Source organism: Pogona vitticeps, chromosome 2 (assembly GCF_051106095.1).
Source record: "Pogona vitticeps strain Pit_001003342236 chromosome 2, PviZW2.1, whole genome shotgun sequence".
NCBI lineage: Eukaryota > Metazoa > Chordata > Lepidosauria > Squamata > Agamidae > Pogona > Pogona vitticeps.
The window spans coordinates 66,017,633-66,042,844 of record NC_135784.1 but is presented as its reverse complement, the minus strand read 5'-3'; the positions used below and the strand labels follow the sequence as shown (position 1 = coordinate 66,042,844).

At 43.3% G+C, this 25,212-nt stretch overlaps 1 protein-coding gene across 8 annotated transcripts in view; it reads left to right on the top strand.

The window, feature by feature from the left end:
• Window positions 1–25,212, top strand: part of CCDC66 (coiled-coil domain containing 66) — a 77,622-nt gene that overhangs the window by 209 nt on the left and 52,201 nt on the right. For 6 of the 8 annotated variants that reach the window (XM_078385329.1, XM_020799949.3, XM_020799947.3 and 3 more), the window contains exons 2-7: window positions 4,489–4,553; window positions 6,822–6,847; window positions 10,548–10,989; window positions 14,881–15,043; window positions 17,772–17,872; window positions 24,393–24,520. In XM_078385329.1, the coding sequence (XP_078241455.1) occupies window positions 4,489–4,553; window positions 6,822–6,847; window positions 10,548–10,989; window positions 14,881–15,043; window positions 17,772–17,872; window positions 24,393–24,520 (925 nt within the window). Of the gene's footprint in view, window positions 1–4,488; window positions 4,554–6,821; window positions 6,848–10,547; window positions 10,990–14,639; window positions 14,779–14,880; window positions 15,044–17,771; window positions 17,873–24,392; window positions 24,521–25,212 lie in introns of those variants that run through there. The other 2 variants (XM_078385328.1, XM_078385330.1) reach the window with 2 other exon arrangements.

Genomic DNA, 25,212 nt, shown 5'->3' with positions numbered 1-25,212 from the left:
CTTTTTCCTGTTCTGAGCTCTTCTTGGCTTGGGTGGCAACCTGTGTGTGTTCGTAACAACGTGTGCAGCAGCCTTTCTTTTGTTGCCGCCATAAGAGGTGCTTTTAAGCCTCTTTAGGGTTGCGTCGGGACGGAGGGCTCCCAGTTCGAAAGGCATGGTGCCATCTCGGGTTTTTGTCCTCCTTCACGGATTAACGTTTGTGAAGAGAAGCGTGAGGAAATGTACCGGAAGGCTACCAGCTCAACAAAGCGCAGCCCAGTCTCCCCCCCCCACCCCGCCCCCCTGCCCTTAAGTTTCCATTTATTAGGCAGGGAGCACCTAGAGCTGGTAAAAGAAGCAAGTCCCGGGCATCAAGCCTAATCTCTGAATTCCGGAGTTTCCCAGCTGAAGTTTGTCTGTTGTGGCTTCCTTAGAAGGCGAAAGACCTGCAGACGTTGATCTGTCCCTGGATGCTGCATTTCAGAATCCAGGGCAACCAGTGTATGATTATCAGGCTGTCATGCTGGGGCTTCCCAGAATATAGTTATTATTGATGGTTGGTGGTCTAAGCAGGAGAGTGCTTCATCCTGTGGGCTGCTTCTTTTTTAGGTCTTGGGCTGCCAGTAGTTAGTGTCATTATTATCATCATCCTGACCTAGAAATTACTCATCTCAGTTAATCTACAATGTTTTGTCTTACAGTATTGCCAGCTTCCAAGCAATTGTAGTGCATAATACTGGATTGGATTGAAGCTCTTCAGCATAAGGCCCAACCTCTGCCTGTGGTTGCATACTTATCTGGCTGCTCATAAAGGCACAAGAGAAAGCCAAGATGCTTACATGGGACATGTAAATGATATTCCTGGTGGAGGCTTTTTAGGGCTCCTATTCGAAAGACATTGGCTGAAATCCTGTTGCTTAACATAGTAAGTTGCATCTAGAGTAGGCTATTTGAATCAGTGGAGTGGATTTAACTTACCAAATCACCACTGATCCTTCACTAGTGCATTTTACTAGTGTTTTGAGAGGGAAGAAAAAAATAGATGAAAATAGCAGCAGAAGAATCCTGGGTGATTGTAACGGGATTCATCTCTAGCCGGGGGCGCGCTGGTGGTAAAGGCGGGAAAGAGTTGGAGGCTGATCGGAACTTTCAACAATAACTTTATTCTTAACTGCGTTCAATTCAACAGAGTCAAAAGGATCTAATAAATTTACTTCTGGTAACACTTTATATTTCTTTACTTTAACGTTGGGTAACAAAACATCTTTCTTCAAAAGGGAGCCGGGCCAAAACATTCCCGATCTATCAATGGCCTCAGTGGAGTACTCCGTACTGCGCAAACCGTGCCACAGCACGGGTGGCGTGCCCAATCCCCCTCCGGAGGCTTCTGTTGAAAAGAGGGACCAGGTCGAATCACTTTCCTCCCCCCCAGAGTGGTTGTGGAGATAAATGACCACCGTCCATTCTAGGGGGTCCAAACCTCTTCCTTTGGTGCTGGGAAAAGGAGGTTCGGGTCGCAACCCTCCTCCCCACTGCAGATTAGGGAAAGTTGCAAGATCCCGGCAGCCATCCCATGATCAAGTATGGGCCCAGTTTGTACTCCCCGACTCACGGTTCCAGCCAGAGCTCCCTCTCCGATCCAACTAAAAGCGTGCGCTTCTTCACCCCCTTTTATGTCCTCCCAAAGTATCAAATCCAGCTCCTCCCCTCCTTCGTCTACCAAACACACTTCCGCGGGTTGACTAGCTATTACTTCCTCTTGTTCTATCTTTATTAATATGCCCTCTGCACATCCGCTCTCTGTTACGGTGTCAGGTGATTCTGAGGACGGCACACTTGTCTTCTCCACTTCACAGTGATTTATAAATAGAGGATAGGCTTGTCTAGGTTCTGCATAAACTTCCCTGAAATGAACTGATTGATTGTACAATATGAGTCTAATATGGATGAAGATGTTTTAACTTTCAGATGTTACTAGACCCAGGACAGGTCTTGATCATCTGTAGCTCATTCAGAGCTTGGAAGTGTTATTTTTAAAAGCAAATGCATCCATATTTTTAAAGGAAAAGGTAATTTACTGACATTACCCCTTTTACTAATGTTAGTACTGTGAGATTTTAATTATTTAAAATAATTTAAAAGGACAAATAAGTCCAGAAACAAAGAACCCCCCCCAGCAAAAACCTAAAGTAATGCACAACAGTTCTAGTTACTAAAAAAAGTGTTGTTCTTGTTATCACAAATATTGTTCTTGTTATCACAAATATTGGAACAAATAATGGCATTATATTAAACAAGTTCACCTCATAGGGTTTCGTCATCAAGATCAATGTAATTAACATTTTGGGAAAGCTTGCTTCAGATTTTTGAATGTAAGACTGGTTGTTATTTAACTGAAACCATATATAAGGTCTCCCATCTGTGTCACATCTAGACTTGTAGACTTTCACATCTAGACTTTCAGAGTCTTTACAGACAACTGCAAACCTTGCAAACCTTCTGTTGAAAGAAAGGAAATAGGAGTGCTAGCTGCTACTAGAATACTTATTTATTTCTTATTATTGTGACTGCTTGGCTGGACCACACTCAGTTCCTGTCTTCTTACTATTTTAGCCAAATGAGAGGGCAACCAGCAAACTTTCCTCAAATGGGTGAACATGGCAGAGGTTGCTAAACTTGCAGTTTCCTATGTCAAAGAAGACACAAATGCAAACAGAAAAAGCAAAACTTTTGTGTTTGTCATTCCTGCTCACCACAAATTACTTTTGGGTAGATTGGTTCTACCACAATTTCCAAAAACCTCTAGGAGTAGCTCCATGACTGTGCTGCCTCTAGGTAATCAAGCATACCCATGCATTTCCAAGTAGAAAATGTTTTATCTAATTTTGCATTTAATAATCAGTGTTCACTGTAGTGTTACATTAATCTTCTGTCTTATAAATACTTTGTTTGCAATTACCGTATTTTTCGCTCCATAAGACGCACCTTTCCATAAGACGCACCAATTTTTTAGGAGAAGAAAACAAGAAAATATCTGTTTTCTTCACTCCATAAGACGCACAGACTTTCCACCCTCCTGTTTTGTGGGGAAAAAGTGAGTCTTATGGTGCGAAAAATACAGTAATTGAGAACTGCCTTCTTAGAGATAGTTCTCTAACATGAAAGTCTGGGTGTGAAAAGTTTCAGATATGGAAGTGTGCTTGTCCTCCTGTTTTGGTGACAGACTTTTTAAAAAGATGTGTGAGAGCATTACCTATATAAAGTTCTTCCAATTTAAAAAAAAATTATAAGAAGACCTGCCTAGTCTAGCATTCTGTTGACACGATATCCAGCCAGTTGGCTACAGGAAGCCTTTCATCTTGACATGAATAACAACTGCACTGATTATATACCATGTTCATCTACAAGTCAAATACCGCATACTGCCTCTGAATCTGAAAGTGATATATAGTCATCCTGACTAGTGGCTCTAATCTCTGTAGTATTTAGCCAGTTTCCTTTTTTACAGCTATCCAGCTTGCTAGCACTCCATCTTGTGCCAGTGAATTTCCCTAGTACCCTTTTCCCATTAGGAAAGCATCAGTACTTCAGTAATGTTTCGAAACTTGTGGGCTCAGGTATATAGGGGTTTGTAAAGAAATAAAGCAAGTCCTTTTATTTAATTTAAAAACACTATTAATTTTATTCTAGTGTTTTTAAAAAGCTAGAGTATGTTGAGCATAAGGGCACTATGGGGCAGGTTGCTCCTTTTGCAAATCATCTGAACAAGTTTTAGAAACAAAGGTTGAAATCCTGTTGCATAAGTTTTGTCACAGAAAGCTAATGAGGTCATCAGTCACGAAAATTTTAAATAAATAAAAACATTCCAACCCTGCCAATCTGAACGACTCAAAGCTCTCATGGAAGCTCCTTTGTCATAGGGAAGTTGTTAGGGAATGAGGGATGGGGAAGTCTTTTACTTCAAAAATTGGCACTGCTTAAATTATTTCACTGGTAGAAGTAATTTTCATAAATTGGACATTCTCCTCCACCATCATGTGGCCCCCAATGGCTTCCCTACAACAAGATTCTGTGGTAGCTTTGGGACCTTTGGGGTGTGGGGATCAGAAATGTCTTATTTCTGAAAAACTGCTGCATCTGATAACATCATCAACATTATGTGGAATAACTGCATGAACAGGGTTTTCAGCCCAAATTTACTGAAAATCTATACTACTCTCTCTTTTTCTCCTCTTCATATAGTCTATGCAGGACAACAATGGATGATCCAGAACAAGCATATTATTTTTATATAATACATTAGTAGATTCCAAGCTTATAACAAACACACAACTGAAAATGGGCAGAAGAAAAACTGTCAGAATACTGTGCCTACTGTTTAATTTATATTTTTTACTGCTGTGTGGAGCCTTTAGTTGGAAATGTACTTAATTGGTTTGTTTAGAAATTATTCTTCATATTTTCCCATGATAATTTTATTTCAATATAAACTTTCTGTTTATGTTGCAGGGATGGTTTAAAGCTTGAAACTGAAATACTGGATGGAAAACCTAGACTTATAGTGGCTTCTTATGGTATGGATTGCTGTTTTGTCTAATGATTAATATTACAAATTGCTTATAACTTATTCAGATAAGTTCAGCTGTACACATTTAAATTCATTAAATTGAATTATTGTGGTTTGATTACACCAATATAAAGTAATATTAAAGATCCTGGCCATAGTCCAGTGAACTCAGTAGCTAGGCTGTAGGCTGTACTACTTTGCATTGCAGAATATTTAATATCCTGCATCTTCACTTATTCATCATTTTGATTAATCTTAGCTGATTTTGCCAAACTAAAGACTATCAGCCTAGGAAATATACAATCCAAAGAAGAAATAAGGATATGTGACCCAGTGCTGGCTCACTTACATGGGCAGGCATGGCTACTGTTCTCTGTAATGCAGTTCTGGAGGTACCTTGGCAAAAGTATTCTGGGTTCTAGTGTTGTTTTCATGCAAACAGTTCACTCAAAGAGAATAATCCTAGAATCCTCTGTATTGTTGCAGCATATTTTTGGATGTATTAAGTTCATAAACTTGATGATGTTGTCATTTCAAACTCCATTTCAACAGTATGTTTTGTCTGTAAAGTTTTTTTAAGTAGTAACAGGCAAATATAGTCAGAGGAGTCTTCAACTTTTATTTTTACCTATCATTTCAAATTTAGTGTAATGGTCTGTTGAGCTACTGTTTCTTAACATGTGATGCTGTTTCCCTGAAAATAAGATCTAACCTGAAAATAAGCCTCAGTATGATTTTTCAGGAGGCTTGTAATATAACCCCTACCCCAAAAATAAGCCCCAGTTAAGTGAAATCCTGCCCTTTACCAGGGACTCATTGTGCAGCAACCAGAAGAAGGTGACATGACTGTATTTGAATAAATGTAGATTGGTGTACATGAAAAAAAAACCCTCCCCTGAAAATAAGCCCTAATGTGTTTTTTGGAGCAAAAATTAATATAAGACCCTGTCTTATTTTCGGGGAAACACGGTATTAAAACCAGAGTTCACTGGAATGGAATCCCTTAATTTGCTTAATCAATCATTTCAAATAAATAAAAATTAAACATTCTGAAAGAAGAAATTTTGCTTTTTACAGGGGAATTTCTTCGCGAAACTTCAGGTCTTTTGTTGTCATATAATAACTTCAGGCTTTGAAACTGTTTTGATTTGCCATTAATTTGAAATTTAGTGAAGGGAACAATATCTCTGCAAAATCAGTATTAGAAAGGGCTGCCTGATCTTTTCTTCACTTTTGGCTGCTCCATTGCAAACTGAGGTTTGTGTTGTAACAGTCAAGGAAAATTTTCACAAGTACAGTATAACCATTTTGGAGGTACTGCTGGAACAGTGCTGTGATGCTAGAATACAGTGTTAACTAAATTTTTAAAAAACTAAAATATTTCCTTGTGCTGGTTGGAATCAGATTTTGGTGTGGTATTCTTGCTTTTTAGCAAACTGTTTGAACAAAGAGCATTTGTGAAGTTCAGAGGCAGTATCAAGCTATGATTATTGCTGTCTGGGAACTGAAGCATCAAAACATCTCATTGTTTATGGCTATGATAAAGTGTGCTGCTTATATGCTGCCCCATAACAGGGACAACAGATGCCCCTTGTTATATTATGGCTTGTCATGCAAAGTGGGGCATAAATATTGTTGGTGACCCAGCAGCAGTACATAATCTATTTTTTATTTTAAAGGTTTTCTCCCTTTCAGGTTCTACTTCCCTAGAGAGCCTTAGGGAAGTCGTTGGGAGCTTCAGGGTATGGGAAAATCTTTCATATTGGAAAGCTGCCACTGGATTGGAATCGCCAGTAGTGATCTGGCTGGAGTTTCTAATATTAAGGGTTCCTCCTCTATCCTGAAGCTCTTGATGGGATCCCTGTGGTGCCTCAGAACCTTAAGAGGAGGATAAGAAGTTTTAATTTAAATTAAAATAAAGATTAACATTGCCAGGTGATTACATCATCAACATTTAAGGAACAGAGTTGTGCCATATGAATTTCAGACTATAAGAGTTTAATAATTTGAGTAGGTTTCTGTTTTACTGTAGTACTTTTAAAGTGTGCACTCTCAGCCAGTTCTAAATAGTTGCATGGATATCGTATATACGTACAGTACATGTTAATAATTACTGTACAATTTAACATACAGGATCTAGAACTGCTGCCATCAGGATGTGTTCTGTTACTGTTCTGATTGCTACTGTTGTTCTGACTTTTACCATTTAGCATGTTGAAATTGTTTGAGGTCTTGTTCTCATTTGTATCTGTTTTTCCCCCATGTTCTTTTCCAGTCAGTAAATCTAAACCAAACGTAAAGGTAAGGTTTTTAAATTGTCATATTTTTCCTGTGTACAGAATAGATACAGCTCAAGATGCTCATCAGTGTTATGGACTGGTAAAATATCAACCATGCTCTGGTCTATTTTAACGTTTTTGATAAGCTATAAAAGATAAGAGCCAACACATAAATAAATGTATGTAAGCATCAAAAGATAAATTCATTCACATAGAATGTTGAATGCAGCATAGTCTGTACTTAACTAGTCTGCAAAGAGGAGTTTAAAACAGTCTGCAGAAATTTGTGTTCAATGATTTCCGGTAGAACTCAGTGGTGGCTTAACCATGGGAATAGGAGAGGTTATGTGTCATTCTATTAAAGTTGTATTATGCAGCCAACCATTTCCCAAGGCTAGATAGTAGGGAGACTCAAAGCTTCAGTTTTGTTGAATGACCACCACATAGTTATTTTTTTTTATTTATTTATTTATTTATTTATTTATTTATTTATTTATTTATTTATTTATTTATTTTTTTATTTATTTATTTATAGTTCCAACTGAATTCTGTCCATTATCATACCAAGGTATGAAATAAATCATGTTTTCAGTGCACATTTTATTACTGCTTTTTTAAAGTATAAAGGCAGTAGTAAAACAATGTTTATCTAATGTTTATCTAATGTTTGGTGCAGAATGCGGTGGCCAGACTCCTTACTGGAGTGAGAAAATACCAACATACCTCTCCTACTCTGGCCATGCTGCACTGGCTGCCCATCTGTTTCTGCATTGACTTCAAAGTACAGTGGTGCCTCGCATAGCGACGTTAATCCGTTCCGGATTAATCGTTGCTATGCGAAAACATCGCTGAACGGAACGGAAAAAGCCATAGGAACACATTAAACTTTGTTTAATGTGTTCCTATGGAGGATAAACTCACCGTTCAGCGATGTTCCTCCATAGGGGCGGCCATTTTCGGTGCCTCTAAAGCGAGGCAGCACAGCCGGTCAGCCATTTTGGAACCGCCGACCAGCTGACTGAAAATGGGGCCTTTGGCATTTTCCCCCAGCTGAGTGGCGGGAGCTTCAAAGCCCCGCCGCTCAGCTGGGGGAAAATGTCGGCAGTCGGCGGTGGCTTTGGATGGACCCCAAAGCCACCGCCGATCGCCGACATTTGCCTTCCGAGCTCTCAAAGGGCTTCCCCCCCACACATTGGAGAAAGCCCTTTGAGAGCTCGGAAGGATCTCAGCGGCGGCGGGGACAGGGTAGGGGGTGTCCGAATGGCTTCCAGGGGAAGCACTGGAAGCCATTCGGAACCCCCCTGCCTCCGCCGCTAGGAGCCGCCCCGCGCCCGGCCAGCGCGTCCGAGAGGCGGTGGAGAAGCCTTCCCCCGAGGCCTCTCGGACGCGCTGGCCGCGAAAATGCTGGCCAGCGCAACCGAGCGGTGGCGGCGGAGCCTTCCCCCTCCTCTCGCCTCTGCCCGACTCACCCCTCACCCTCATCTCCGCCGCCGCCGCTGGGTTTTGGAAGCCGCTTCCAAAGCCCAGCGGCGGCGGAGAAGGGGGTGAAAGGTTGGGAGGAGGGCGGCCGGGATCCGCCCCCCGGCCGGCTTTCCCTTCCATGGTCGGACTCTCAGGAGTCCAGCCATGGATGGGGTAACCGGCCGGGGGCGGATCCAAGCCCCTACCGCTGCCGCCGCCGCTTGGATCCGTCCCCCGGCCGGTTCCCCTTGCATGGTCTGATCCGACCATGCAAGGGGAACTGGCCGGGGGGCGAATCCAAGCGGCGGCGGCGGTAGGGGCTTGGATCCGTTCCCCGGCCGGTTCCCCTTGCATGGTCTGATCCGACCATGCAAGGGGAACCAGCAGGGGGCCGGATCCAAGCTCCTACCGCCGCCGCTGCTTGGATTCGCCCCCCGGCCGGCTTTCCCTTCCATGGTCGGACTCTCAGGAGTCCAGCCATGGATGGGGTAACCGGCTGGGGGGCAGATCCAAGCCCCTACCGCTGCCGCCGCCGCTTGGATCCATCCCCTGGCCGGTTCCCCTCGCATGGTCTGATCCGACCATGCAAGGGGAACTGGCTGGGGGGCGAATCCAAGCGGCGGCGGCAGCTGTAGGGGCTTGGATCCGCCCCCCGGCCGGTTCCCCTTGCATGGTCTGATCCGACCATGCAAGGGGAACCGGCTGGGGGGCCGGATCCAAGCTCCTGCCGCCGCTGCCGCTTGGATCCAGCCCCCGGCCGGTTCCCCTTGCATGGTCTGATCCGACCATGCCGGGGGCCGGATCCAAGCGGCGGCGGCGGTAGGAGCTTGGATTCGCCCCCCCGGCCGGCTTTCCCTTCCATGGTCGGATCAGACCATGCAAGGGGAACCGGCCGGGGGGCGGTTCCAAGCGGCGGCGGTGGCGGTAGGGGCTTGGATCCGCCTCCCGGCCGGTTACCCCATTCATGGCCGGACTCCTGAGAGTCCGACCATGGAAGGGGAACCGGCCGGGGGGCGGATCCTAGCCCCGGATGCCTGATAGGCATCCGGACCCTTGCCGCCGCCGCCGCTTGGATCCGCGTCGCGGCCGGCTACCCCATCCATGGTCGGACTCCTGAGAGTCCGACCATGGCGGGGGTAGCTGGCCGCGGGGTGGATACAAGCGGCGGCGGCAGGGGTCCGGATGCCTTTCAGGCATCCGAAGGGGAATCCCAGCGGTGGCCTCGGAAGGACCCTTCGGAAGGGTCCTTCCGAGGCTACCGCCGGCATTTTCCCCCAGCTGAGCAGCAGGGCTCCCGCTCAGCTCGGGGAAAATGCCCCCTCCGAAGGGGAATCCCGGCGGTGGCCTTGGAACGACCCTTCGGAAGGGTCCTTCCGAGGCTACCACCGGCATTTTCCCCCAGCTGAGCAGCGGGAGCGGTCCTTTGGAGGCTCCCGCCACTCAGCTGGGGGAAGATGGGGCCCATGGGGAAAACATCACAAAACGATTTTTCCCCCTAGGCAACATCGCAAAGCGATGGCAAAAGAGTTTGCTTTTTTGCCATCGCTATGCGGATTCATCATTAACCGGGGCACTCGTTAAACGAGGCACCACTGTATTAATGCTTACATATAAAGCCCTAAACGGTTTAGGACCTCGATACTTGGCGGAACGCTTACTCCCAACTAGTTCTACCCATGTCACCTGTGCGAGCCAGGAGGAGAGGCTCAGGAGCCTGACGCTGAGGGAGGCCCGGAAAGAAAGAACTAGAAACCGGGCTTTCTCGGCGGTGGCTCCTCGTCTCTGGAATAACCTACCTCCGGAGATTTGCACTGCACCCTCGCTGGGTAGTTTTAAGAACCAACTAAAAACATGGATGTATAGGCAGGCCTTCCCTTCCAGTTAATTCCTGTCCTCTTTCTTTTTTCCCCCTCTTTATTTGATTTATTTTTATTTTTCCCATCTTATAGAATCATTTAATTACTTAATTGTTATAAAATTTTTTAGAACTTGTTATCCTTATGTTGTAAGCCGCCTAGAGTGGTCGAAATGACTAGATAGGCGGAGTATAAATACAATAAATAAATAAACAAACAAACAAACAAACAAACAAACAAACAAACTTTTATGCTCAGGTAGTATGGATCCATTCAAATTAAGGTATAATTCTTGTCATACTACAGTAGCTGGGACAGCTGAAAATTTTCCTTAGCATAGCAAAGAAATACAATTTCATGTTTTGGCAAAAATTACCGTGGGTAAACTGTTGCTTTTTTTAACAGATGTGTAATAAAAATAGAATATTAAGACCTACGGCGAGGACAAAACAGAATGGACATATTCTGAAATCAGTGCAAACGTCTTGTGAAAAGAATGAATGTTTAACAAAGTACAACACTGGATCAAAACTTTCAGTGACAAAAGGTAGTAAAACCTCTGAGACTTCAGCATGTGCTAAGGAGTTAACAAAAGAGCCTTGCAACAGAGACTACACTCTTATCGTCCCAAAAGACAGCACAGCCTCAAAGCCTGATAATATCAGAAGTTCAGTGAAGAAACCTTTGATGGCCAACAAAAAGTTTAAAAAGCATCCTGTTTCGGTTGAAGATCTAAGGGACAATTTGATATGCTTAACACAACAGCAGCTGGAACAGATTTTGATGGCTGTTAAAGAAGGAACCAGAGGAGTTTCTCAGGTTCAGGATGAAAAAAATGAAGAAACAAGTAAGGCAATAATTTTCTACCAACAACCAAATTGTTTCCAAGTAGCTTTAGATAAGTGTGATGCTTGGAAAATAGTAATACTGTACTATACTTTTTATATCAGAATTAATGCTGGTGGGTTAAAATGAGAATATTACGTCATTGTTGAACAGTTTCTCATTGGACATATTTGATAGCCCTTTATTAGCAAAGTGACACTAATTGCATGCTGTGGTGGTGCAAAGAAAGAATCCCCTAGAATGGGTTAATCCCATCACTGCTTAGATCAGGCGACAGGAATCATGTGATATTGAAAGAGTTTTTATTGCCTCCAGTGATGTCTTCCAGCAGTCTTGTTTCCTACCTCCACACAGGTTGAATTCTCCACATAAACACTGTGTACTGTATCCCTTCTTGCCTATCTAATTTTGTCTTTCTGATTTCTTCCAATTCTTATTTCTTTTCATCCTTCCTCTTCCCATTCTTTGTAGCTATTCTCTTCTCTCTACAAACCAACTGACCAAACACAACTTTTTATGTCTCTTTTTGTCTCCCCTTCTTTTTGCTGGCTGTGATGGAAAGGATAGGCAGGACTCCAAGTCCACCAATGATGATCAGGCAATGCCTGCCAAAACTCATGGAGCAAAGACCTGCATTGAGACTGTGCAGCCACTGAAACTCGTGTTCTGATGCCTTTCCCATGACCTACCAAGCTTTCCTTCAGGTTCCTTCTCAAAGGGCCTCCTCTCTGGATTCTGGTGGAAGCCAACATCAGACCAGAGTAGCTTTCAATAATTTTGGCTCAGTTCATGCATCCTGCCATGCTACAATAGGCACAATTGTTTGAACTGCCCAACAATTTCAGGTGTAATTGCTGTGTAGGCAGAGGTTTCTGCATAAAGGAGGCTGGAATAAATTAATGAAGCTGTGTGAAGAGGAGGCAGAAATGAAAACAGAGAAGTAGTCCTAAACTATGGCTTGTACGAGGGGATGCTGATAAGTATTGAGCCTTTCCCAGAAAAAATTGAGCCCTTGGATATGACATGTTCTAAAGATCAAAGCATGTTTTGAATTCTAAACTGTAATTCTCACTAGCCTTCATTTGGTCTGATGTTCAAATTGAGGCTTCAATAATGTGCTCTTGTGCAGGTTTACTGAGTTCAGTGAGGCTTACTTCTAGATAAATGTGTAGGTAGAACAGCATGAACTAGTTAGATAATTTTTGACAAACAGTTGCACATGTAAAGTGTTACCTAAAAGTTACAGCATGTGCTAACATCCTTTATTCCATTTTCTTGAATTGCTGGCCAGGAAACAATAGAGCACACCTGTACATGGGATTGTTTTAGTCACAATTTCCCCTCATCATCCTCCAGAGGAGGTTTTTGAGTATCAACAAGGGCTGTGGGGAGGGGTAAATTTCTGTCATACTCACTCTGCAGCTCCACAATAACCCTGGATGCAGGACTCTCCAATTTGTATCTTTTGCTCATATCCTTATATTCTGTAATCATTTTCAACATCATCATCATCATCATTTTTATCTTAGACACTGCATTATTCTAATTGCATTTGTTACACCTAGCTGGGATTTCATGCTAGTGCAGATAACCACTAGAGAGTAGAAATTTTAGTTTCTTTGTAAGGTAGAGTTCTGAGCAGTGCAAACAGGAAGGGGGGGATATGAGCAACAGTATGATTCTGAAAATGCTGTCAGAAAAAAGAGTACAGATATTTCTTTTGTGGATGCTGATGAAATTATACACAAATTATACACAACTTTACCAACTTTGGAGCCTGATCAGAGCAGGTCTGACTTTAGTGCCTCAACACTTATAGGGGCTTAGGCTGACAGAATTTCATGTCCCCCAAGGAAGGAGTACAACCAAGGGGAGGTGTAGTATCCTAGACCAAGTTAGATATAGTTAGGTTCCTAGCATTTTCAAATATTTTATGGTTGAAATCTTTTTTGTACACTGTGCAGGCATCAGAGATGATGTTGTTGTTGTTTAGTCCTTAAGTTGTGTCCGACTCTTCGTGACCCCATGGACCAGAACATGCCAGGCCCTCCTGTCTTCCACTGCCTCCCGGAGTTTGGTCAAATTGATGTTGGTAGCTTCAGTGACACTGTCCAACCATCTCGTCCTCTGTCGTCCCCTTCTCCTCTTGCCTTCACATTTTCCCAACATCAGAGTCTTTTCCAGGGAGTCCTCATGAGATGGCCAAGGTATTGGAGCCTCAGCTTCATGATCTCAGTACTCAGGGTTGATTTCCTTCAAAATGGATAGGTTTGTTCTCTTTGCAGTCCAGGGGACTCTCAAGAGCCTCCTCCAGCACCACAATTCAAAAGCATCAATTCTTCGGCGGTCAGCCTTCTATATGGTCCAGCTCTCACTTCCATACATCGCTACTGGAAAAACCACAGCGTTGACTATGCGGACCTTTGCCGGCCAGGTGATGACTTTGCTTTTTAAGATGCTGTCGAGGTTTGTCATCACTTTCCTCCCAAGAAGCTGGCATCTTTTAATTTCATGGCTGCTGTCATGGCTGCAGATTTCATCATCTGCAATGATCATGGACCCCAAGAAAGTAAAGTCTGTCACTACCTCCATATCTTCCCCTTCTATTTGCCAGGTGGTGATGGGACCAGTGGCCATGATCTTAGGGTTTTTTTAATGTTAAGCTTCAGACCATGTTTTGCATTCTCCTCTTTCACCCTCATTGCGAGGTTCTTTAATTCCTCCTCATTTTCTGTCATCAAAGGGGTATCATCTGCGTATCTGAGGCTGTTCATATGTCTTCCGGCAATCTTAATTCCGGTTTGGGATTCCTCCAGTGCAGCATTTCGCATGATGTATTCTGCATATAAATTAAATAAGCAAGGGGACAATATACAGCCTTGTCATACTCCTTTCCCAGTTTTGAACCAATCAGTTTTTCCATATCCATTTCTAACTGCTGCTTCCTGTCCCACATATAGATTGCTCAGGAAATAGATAAGGTGGTCAGGCACTTCCATTTCTTTAAGGACTTGCCATAGTTTGCTGTGGTCCACACAGTCAAAGGCTTTTGTGTAGTCATTGAAGTAGAAGTAGATGTTTTTCTGGAACTTTCTGGCTTTTTCCATAATCCAGTGCATGTTAGCAATTTGGTCTCTAGTTCCTCTGCCTCTTCGAAATCCAGTTTGTACTTCTGGGAGTTCTCGGTCCACATACTGCTGAAGCCTGCCTTGTAGGATTTTAAGCATAACCTTGCTAGCATGTGAAATGAGTGCAATTGTACAGCAGTTGGAGCATTCTTTGGCAATGCCTTTCTTTGGGATTTGGATGTGGACTGATCTTTTTCAATCCTCTGGCCACTGCTGAGTTTTCCAAACTTGCTGGCATATTGAGTGTAGCACCTTAACAGTGTCATCTTTTAAGATTTTAAAGATTTCCATTGTGTATTCATAAGGGATTTGGTTTAGATTATAATTGACTAGCCCAGTGGTTTTTCCTACTTTGTTCAGTTTAAGTGTGAATTTTGCTATAAGAAGCTGATGATCAGAGCCACAGTCAGCTCATGGGCATTTCTGTAATTTAGCAGGCTTTAGCTGGCTAGATAGTTCTATGAGATAGGTATCTGGCTGTGGACCAAGAGGTTGGGAGTTTGATTCCTCACTGTACCTCTAGGGAGAAGAGCCAGACTGTCATATGTGAGCTGCACAGTCCCAAAGCACCCGCAGAAGAAGGGAATTGTAAAACCACTTGTGGATATTCTTTACCTAGAAAATCCTGGAAAGGGAAGCCATAAATCAGAAATGACTTGATGGTACACAATTATTTTTATGTTGCTTCTTTAAAGGATTTCATATTGAACATGTGGAACTATTTATCACAGCATTAACACAAATAGCACTTTTTAAATTTCTAGTATCCAAGAGTGCGGAGAACAACACTCCTGCTGATCAGAGTTCAGAAGAAAACATAATGGGTTTGCTTCAGAAGGCTGAAGTTCCATCAGCTCCAAGTGAAAGTAGTATAATTTCAGATAAAAAACAAGGAACATCCAAGCATGCTGAAGAAAAAACAATCACGTATGTAAATCTTACACACTACAGATTAGTTTGATTTTTTGAAAAATGAGTACTCTGAAAGAGAATGTTCCATAAGATGGAAGGAAGATAAAATATTTCACATTATAATTAATATACAGGGTGGAATCTAATTAAGTCCTATTGCTATAATTGCTTCACTAGAAGAGGGAGACCATCACCCCACTTTAACATGTGCCCTCAAAATCTGCTCTAGAGTATTAGGAGAACTTTTGAGGCAGATGGCAAATATAGGGATCTGTGGCAGGATGTGGGGGGCAGAACTGTCAGATGGAGCTTCTACTCGTATGACAATGGTTAACACCCATAGCTTGTGTCCTCAAAACCTTGTGTGAGGTATTTGTGAGAACACAGGCAGTGTGACTGTCTTTAGATGTCAGGCTCTAAAGTATGGCTTAGTAGACGTGCATGGGTGCTGTTTCTCTTCTGTTTTGCTTTCAGTTTCCTGTGTCATCTCAACTGGGAACTGTGGTGATCATCAGTTATTGGTTAATTTCCACAAGCCGATACAGAATACATAATGGCTTACGTGGAATTAGAGTTACTGTTAAACACAATTTGTAATTCTAGACACACAAGAAACCATGTTTAACTAAAAACAAAACATTAAAAATTCCTTTCAGTTCTGCCCCCCACATCCTGCCACAGATCCCTATATTTGCCATCTGCCTCAGAAGTTCTGCTAATACTCTAGAGCAGATTTTGAGGGCACATATTAAAGTGGGGAGATGGTCTCCCTCTTCTAGTGAAGCAACTATAGGAAAAAAAGAAAGAAACAGAATTTGGTGGCGGACGAAATTGGCAATTACAGGCCCATTGCCTATGTTTCTTTCATCAGTAAAGTGGTTGAGAGGGTGGTGGCTGACCAGCTTCAGGCTCTTTTGGATGAAACAGATGCCCTGGATCCATTTCAGTCGGGCTTCAGGCCGTACCATGGTACAGAAACAGCATTGGTCGCCCTGCATGATGACCTGCTGAGGGAGGCTGACGAGTAAAATATCCCTATTGGTCCTTCTAGACATCTTGGCGGCCTTCGATACCATCGACCACGATTGGGAATTGGTGGCCTGGCGCTTGCCTGGCTCCATGCCTTCTTGGGGGACCGTTCCCAGAGAGTACAGCTTGGGGTGAGTGTCTCAGCCCCGTGGAGCCTCAACTGTGGGGTTCCACAGGGGTCGATTATCTCTCCAATGCTGTTTAATATCTATATGAGGCTGCTGGGTGGGGTCATCAGGGTGTGTGGGGCATCGTGTCATCAGTATGCTGATGACACCCAGCTCTACATCTCCTTTCCACCTACTGCAGGAGATGCCGGCCTGTCCCTTCAGCGTTGCCTGGAGGCTGTACTGCAATGGATGCAGGAAAATGGGCTGAGGCTGAACCTGGACAAGACGGAGGTTCTGAGGGTGGGTGCCCCCACTATCGATGGCTTGGGTGACTCTCTCTCATTCAGGGGGGTTACCCTTGCTGCAAAGAGTGGGGTCCGCAGCCTGGGGATCCATCTGGACCCGGCGCTCACCATGGAAACCCAGGTGGCGTTGGTGGTCCATTCTGCCTTTTTCCATCTGTGGCGGATAGCCTGGCTGTGGCCCTATCTCGATACGGGGATGCTTACTACCTTGGTCCATGCGCTCGTACAGTGGTGCCTCGCTTAGCGATTCCCTCGTTTAACGATGTATTCGCTTAGCAATCAGGTTTTTGGAGCGATCTTGTGCTCCGTTTAGCGATGTTTTCTATGGGGAAATTTCGCATAGCGATGTGTGGGACCTTGCTTCGCTTAGCAATGACAGTTTAGGTCCCCCTGTTTCGCTTAGCGATGTCCGTTTTCGCTATTTTAAGTGTGTCTTAAAATGTTGAAAAACTGTTTAAAATGCTTGGAATCGTTAGTGCACCTTGTAAAACCTTTGCAAACTTAATTTGGCTTTGTTTTGAGTCTTTGTTAATTTTTGGTGAATACCCCCCCCCCATTGGAATGCACTGAACTGTAGGTTTGACAGCTACATTCCAGTGGGGGAACCGCGTTTCGCTTAGCGATGTTTCCTATGGTGATTTTTGCTTAAGGACGGTAATCTGTTCCCATTGGAACGGATTATCTGGTTTTCAATGCATTCCTATGGGAAATGGTGTTTCGCTTAGCGATGTTTTCCCATAGCGATGTTTTTTTTGGAACCAATTAACATCGCTAAGCGAGGCACCACTGTACTTTGTTTGCTCTCCATCTTGTTGAATTTGTCTATTGTATGATATTTTTATATTTTGTTCATGTATTTTATGTTGTAAGCCGCCTAAAGTGGTCATAACTGACCAGATAGGTGGTGTGTGTGTGTGTGTGTGTGTGTGTGTGTGTGTGTGTGTGTGTGTGTGTGTGTGTGTGTGTGTGTGTGTGTGTGTGTATTTTCAGCCATTGAGGAAGATGTAAAGGAGAAAGAAGGATGGCACAAAGAAGCTCATGGAGGTGCCTAGACAGATTTCTGTTAGATTCATTTCTGTAACCTATGGACTGGCAAGACATATACTGTAGATTGTTCCGTATTTTCTTGGACACTATGACATGGTTTCATGAATGCTTTATATGCTTTGATTCTGAACATAGTCATTGGTTATATTATGCCTATGAATACTGACACTACTTCAATTTGGCTGCCTGTTTTTTCATCCAACCATCTAACTTTTAACAATTGATCTTTAAGTGTCTTCTGTTTTTCCTTAGGAATTTGTGGAAGCCAGCTGACATATTTAGTACTTTAGGAGAAAGAGAGAGGGATAAAACATTGTTAGAATTAAAGAAGTCCCAATGGAAGAAGGAACTGGGTGAGTGTAATTGGCTACATGTACTGTATGTCTTTTCCTTTTAATGGCTGATTCCATAAGGCATTCAGATAAATATTTGTCACTGTTGTTAACATGATATGAAGTGTTAAAATAATGATCAAAATATAAGCAAAGCAATTTTAGAGTTGTTCTGATGGTGATCTCAACCACAGTTCCTGTGTTTATCTTAGCTAAATTATTGTGGATAATTTCTGTTAATGGTACTTTCTATCTGAAATGCATCTGTAAAAATGTCAGATCTCCGCAAGATGGTTCTGACAATAAATAAGTACATGGAGGGGAGAGGTACCATTCTGATGTATTTTCTAGGTACTAAGTATCATTGAGTACTTTCAGCATTAGCATACTCTGAACAAGAGCCTAAAAATGCAGTTGAGAATATAATTCCACTTTGACATTTGTAAAGCTGGATCAGTCCATAGTCAAACAACCAGCATCTATGATCTACCTGGTTATATATGAGGGGGCTAACTGGCATAAACTCTGGGAGGCAGTGGAAGACAGGAGGGCATGGTGTGCTCTGGTCCATGGGGTCACAAAGAGTCGAACACGACTTAACAACTAAACGACAACAACTGGCATATATTACTGAGATTTGGATGGATGGGCTGGGTGACATGGGCCTAACACTATGATAACCTGAGTATTGTAGTGCCAATTTAAAACAAAAAGTGAAGCATGCTGCTTATATACCACCCCACAGCGCTTGAAGCACTCTATGGATGGTTTACAAGTTAATTATGTAAGCTACACATTGCCTCCCCCCTTGCAAGTTGGGTAGTCATTTTACCGACCACGGAAGGATAAAAGACTGAGTCAACCTTGAGCTGGCTGCCTGGTATTGAATCCCGAGTTGTGAGCACAGTTTTGGCTGCAGTACAGCAGTTTGACCACTGCACCACAAGGCTTCTTAATTCAGATTAAAAGGCTAGTGGGAAGAGGAATTGGTGTTATCCATAAGGATGCCATCTTCCTTATGAGGAGACCCATCTGCCTGACATCAGTTGTTCTTATTGTTTGTGGGTACACACTCTAGTGTAACCAAGCTAGTTACCCAAGTATGTTATTTCTGGTGGTAACCTTCTGTTTGGTGTTTAGACAGTGTTGTCAGGATTCAATCCAAAGTGACACCGATTTGGGACATGACACTGTGCATTTACCCCGTGGCCCCTGCTTGTTTCACCAAACACAGGGCTCACACGAGTATCCTAGCACACCCTTTAACATGCTGCCACCAGTTGATCTCTATATCAACCTATATCTCCTATGAAAGACTGAGGTCCAGTCAGTACTGAACTTTTAAACAGAACCAGGTTTATTGATTACAGGTTGTTTTAGGAATAGTTCTTAAGCACATTCTTAAAGTTACACAAAGCTTCAGTATTTTACTTTAACCTCTTCTATCTTAATTAATGTAGGGACGTGGTGGCGCTGCGGGCTAAACCGCAGAAGCCTGTGCTGCAGGGTCAGAAGACCAAGCAGTCGTAAGATCGAATCCATGCGACGGAGTTAGCGCCCGTCGCTTGTCCCAGCTCCCGCCAACCTAGCGTTTTGTAAGCATGCAAATGCAAGTTGATAAATAGGGACCACCTTGGTGGGAAGGTAACAGCGTTCTGTGTCTAAGTCGCACTGGCCATGTGACCACGGAAGATTGTCTTCGGACAAACGCTGGCTCTATGGCTTGGAAACGGGGATGAGCACCGCCCCCTAGAGTCGAACACGACTGGACAAAAATTGTCAAGGGGAACCTTTACCTTATCTTAATTAATACAGGTCACACTGACTAATCACTCCTTAAACACACACTCTCTGCCTCAAACCCCCCAAACTTCTCCTTATCTGCCTCTGACTGAACTATCTAGACTCTGACTCACCCCTCCCTTCTAGTTTCTCTGGCTCCACCTCCCAACAGCTCCCATTGGTGCAGGCCAATATCTTTTTCATATATATGCTGAGGTATGTATGTGTAGATAGATAGATAGATAGATAGATAGATAGATAGATAGATAGATAGATAGATAGATACATACATACATACATACATACATACATACATACATACATACATACATACAGTGGTGCCTCGCATTACGATGTTAATTCGTTCCAGCAAAATCGCTGTAGAACGAAAACGTAATGTGAAATTAAAAAGCCCATAGAAACGCATTAAAACCCAATTAATGCGTTCCTAGGGGCTTGAAACTCACCGTCCAGCGAAGATCCTCCATAGCATGGCCATTTTCGCTGCCTGTGCAACGAGGGATCCGTCCCAGAAAAGAGCGGGGAGCCATGTTTTTTACCCGGTGGCCATTTTGAAACCGCCGATCAGCTGGCCAAAAATCATCGCTTTGCAAGAATCGGTTCCCGAAGCAGGGAATATCATCGCAAAGCGAAATTTCCCCATAGGAAACATCATTTTGTGATCGCTTTTGCGATCGCAAAACCTTGAACGTAAAGTGATTTGTCGTAAAACAGCGCTCGTAATGCGAGGCACCACTGTAGATAGAGAGATATAGAGATAGAGATAGAGAGATATATACACACACACACATACACACCTCCATGGATAGTGTGTGTGTATATATATATGTATAAAGGTATTGGCCTGCACCAATGGGAGCTGTTGGGAGGCGGAGCCAGAGAAACTAGAAGGGAGGGTGTTTGCTACAGGCACTTTCAAATTCTTGCCTTCCCAGTTAACTTGGAGCTTCCTCTCTGCTTCACTGTTTTTCAAGTGAAAAGTACAGACTGTGTTTTTAAAGGGTTTGGTTTCAGCAAATGGTTCTTATGATATAAGAAAAAGATTTTCTAATGCAGAGGTTAGCCAGTGCTCTGGTACTGAATAAAAAATATAGACAATAAAATGGGAAATTGGCTGTGATATTGGTTAACTTAAGTTTTGTAGATAAGATATAAAATATGGATAATGAGCCATTGAAAAGATTGAGATAGTTAGAGATAATGTTAGTATAGTGCAGGGAGCATAGGAATGTATAAGAGTACAGTGGTGCCTCGCTTAACGAGCACCCCGTTTAACGATGAATCCGCACACCGATGGAGTTTTTGCGATTGCAAAAGCGATCGCATTGCGATATTTTAAATGGGGGGAAACCGCATTGCGATGATCGTGGGGAAGTGCTTCCCCACAATCATCCCAAAGGCCCCGCCGATCAGCTGTGTTGCGAGGGGTGGAGAAAGAGAGCCCCGAAGCCCAGCTGATGGGCGCGGGTTTGGGAAACTGGCTTTCCTACGATCTTTGCAAACAACCGCTCATCAGCTGTGCTTCGGGCTGCTCTCTCTCCCCTCCCAGCCTGGGCTGGAGCTGGGACGGGAGAGAGAGCAGCCCGAAGCACAGTTAATGGGCAGTTGTTTGCAAAGATCCAGGGGAAGCCAGCTTTCCAAACCGCCGCCTCTGCGTGCTCTCCCTCTCTCTCCCTCTCCCCACCCCTTTCAACTCCAGCCTCGGCACGGAGACTGAGGTACCGCCACCACCCTGGCCAAGAAAGACCCTCTGCGCCTGCAGCAACCTTTGCTGCAAGCGCAGAGAGTCTTTCTTGGCCAGGGGCGGCGGCGGCGCGGTGCCTCAGTTTCCCTGCCGTGGGTAGAGCTGCAAGGGGAGACAGAGAGGGAGCGCACGCTGAAGTACAGCTGGTCCGTGGGGGTATGGGAGGCTGGCTTCCCCGGGATCTTTGCAAACAACTGCCCATTAACTGTGCTTCCGGTTGCTCTCTCTCCCCTCCCAGCTCCAGCCCAGGCTGGGAGGGGAGAGAGAGCAGTCCGAAGCACAGCTGTTGGGCGGTTGTTTGCAAAGATCACGGGGAACCCAGTTTCACAAACCGCTGGCTCCGCAAGCTCTCTCTCTCTCTCTCTTTCTCCTCACCCCTTTCAACTCCAGCCTCGGCATGGAGACTGAGGCACCGCTGCCACCCCGGCCGAGAAAGACCCTCTGCACCTGCAGCAACCTTTGCTGCAGGCGCAGAGGGTCTTTCTCGGCCAGGTGGCGGCGGCGGTGCCTCAGTCTCCCTGGAGGAAGCACAGTGGTGGTTCCAAAACGGTTTTGCCTCGCTTTAGAGGCACCCAAAATGGCCGCCGCTATGGAGGAATTTCGCTTTAAGGCAGGTTTTTAGCCCATAGGAACGTATCAAACACTTTTAATACGTTCCTATGGGCTTTTAAAAATCGCTTAACGATTAAATCACTTAGCGACGTTTTTCCTGGAACGGATTAACGTCGCTAAGTGAGGCACCACTGTATATAAATAAGAAAATTACTGTGATTGTACTATAACTTATATGTTTCTGTTCTGTTATTATTAATGGATTGTCAATAAAAAATTAAAGGAAAAACAAACACAACTCAGTAATCCATCTACATCTGTTTGTGGCTTTTGATACCATTTTATTAGAACAGATCTGTGAGATGGAAAGATGAGTCACAGTGTTATGGTAATTCCACTCTCACCTGTATAGTTGATTACTGATAGTAGCTTGCTGAAACCACGGCTGTTAAGCTGCGTGGTACAACAGGGTTCTATTCTGTCCCTCATGTTTTTTAAAATCTGTAGAAGAGGCTATCAGAATTGATGGAGGAGCTCAACTCCAAGGTGCTAGACCAGTGTAATAGGCAGGATGAGAGACAGACAGACAGTAAACTGAAATAGAATGTTGACACTGTCATGGGTTTGTGGCTCCATGATTCTTTGGTCCAAGAATCATGTGAGCAACGTGTTCCAGATAGAGTAGCAGCTTGCTAGATGGACATATAGAACTTGAATGAATGAATGAATGAATGAATGAATGAATATCAGTCCAGATGCAGAGACTATTTTCCATCTTAATATACTTCATATCAGTTTTGATATCAACACAATAAACGGAAAGGCTGACACTAGTCCCTGTTCTATTAGTATAACAGATATCCATCCTAAAAATGGGATAGGAGAGCTCTTAACAGTTGAGGGCCACTGATCCCACTTTCGTGAAGACCAGCAGTACCAGGTCTAATCCTATCACAACTGGGACAGATATACTCAGAGACATGAGTCTCCCTCTTCTGGGTACTACTCTCCCCAAACCACAGCCACCATCCACTTACTATCCATGGAGGTAAAATTGTTTGTTGCTAGTACCTCTGTCAAGTGAACCAGCAGAATCTGCCTCCTCCATGCAGACCTGCCACTCCTTACCTTCCACACAGTGACCATCTGCCCAGATAGATTTCTTCCTAAGGTGGTCTTCCACCTTCTATCTGTTGCAAATCTGGATACCACCAGGCTTATATCCCAGTTCGTCTACTCAACTGAACATGTGCTACACTCACTGGACATCAGAAAGGGTATTTCCCGTTGCATCTTGAGAACTGCCTCCTTCAGGTGTACTGAGACTACTGATTTGCTATGGATTATACAAAGACACAACTCTGGGAGGCAGTGGAAGACAGGAGGGCCTGGCGTGCTCTGGTCCATGGGGTCACGAAGAGTCAGACACGACTAAACGACTAAACGACGACGATACAAAGAAGGGTTACCAATCTCATCCTAAAGATTTGTCCAAGTGGATGTAATCAACAATAATAGTCTGTGATCAGCTGTCAAGCAGGCCGCTCTCAGTAGTTCTATGGGCTCACTCCACAAGAGAAATAGTGGTATGCACAGCCTTTCTCAGAGAGATTCTGCTCCAATATATTTGCAGAGCAGCAACCTGGGCACCGATGTCATGCTGCTGCATTTCTTAGCAAACATGGAACAAAGGAAACTGGAGGGAGAGCAGGCAGCATGTTTGGTGGGGAGGGGTGGGCTTCTGCCAAAAATCGGTATGAGAGCTAGGAAGGTCCTAGCTCTACATAGAGCTGCTCTTGAAGTTAGTATTGAAGCTCCAGCAACTTCAAAATGTGGCAGCCAGACTGATTAAATATACCAGGAGATATGAACAGAACTCCTCAGTCTGGGCACACCTTCACCGGCTCCCTCTCAGTTTCTGTGTCCAATTCAAGGTGCTGGTCACGACCTATAAAGCCCTAATTAGTTTAGAACCTTGATACTCGTTGAAACATTTCTCCCACAAAACACCTGCCTGACCGACCTTCTTCTTGCAGTCTATGATGTTAAAAATTGTGACACCTAAGGAGGCCAAGAGAGATAAAACCAGGAACTGTGTTTTTTTTATAGTGGCCCTTTCCCTTTGGAACAAGCTTCTGTCAGAGATTTGTCAAGTGCCTTCCCTCGCAGTTCTAAAGAAACTAATAAAAACAGTATGTTATGTTGTATTTGTGGTTTTACTACCTGAGATGTTCAAATGTTTTAAGTTGTTTAATTCTATTTAAAGATACGTTTTAGTGATAGGGTTTTATGTATTTTATGGTATTTATTGTATGGTAATTTTTTGCACTTGTTCATTATATGTCATTTAATGTGTTGTGAATCACTATGGGGAGGCATACAAGAATGAATGAATGATTAAACAAATAAATAAATAAATAAATAAATAAATGTTCTTTAAAGATGAACAGGTGGCTTTAAAAAAGAAACTTAAAGAAACTTATGAAAAAGAATCAAAATATCAATCATGGCAGAAAACTGATACAATAAGAAGCTGCTCAGAAAAACTCCAAATGACTCATCAAGCCAAGGTGAGACAAATTATTTCAGAACTGCTTCATCTATTCATTGTTTATTTAAAAGTCTATATTTTTATTTATGCCCTATCAGCTAAAACTGATGTCTGCTTCTAAAGTTTCTGTGCTGTGTTGAGCCTGTTTTTTCTCTCTCAGAATAGTAGACGTACATTGAGAGTGCTCCTAGGATTAGGCAGACAATCTGAAGGTTCTGAATTCAGTCCAAACATTTTTCTTTCTTTAAAAAAAATTTAAAATTCATTTTCATAGGGATAAGGGTTACGGTACAAATAGAGGGCCAGGTGGGGGGGGGGAAGGTAAGAAAGGGTAAAATTCCAGAGAGTGAAAAGTATTCTTACATCCACTTATACAGTTATATTAAAGATAGAAATCATACAAAAGAGAAAACATTATAACAATTTTTCATGATATTTATCATTACTAATTTTTATTTTCTTGGACTTTCTCTTTCTTTTTATCTTTAAGCTTACTAGTTTTATAGGTTTAATATTATTCTTCAGTTTTATATCTGTTGCTCTAATCAATGTTATAACCATTAGCTTGTGTTTATTTTATCATATATTCTTTCACCACAAAATACATTCTTAAATTTAATCTCAACTGCTCTGTCTCCATATTTGAACCAATATTTTGTGCCCCTCTTATGTTGTTTTTCATTTTCCATCTTATGGACCATGCATCCATTC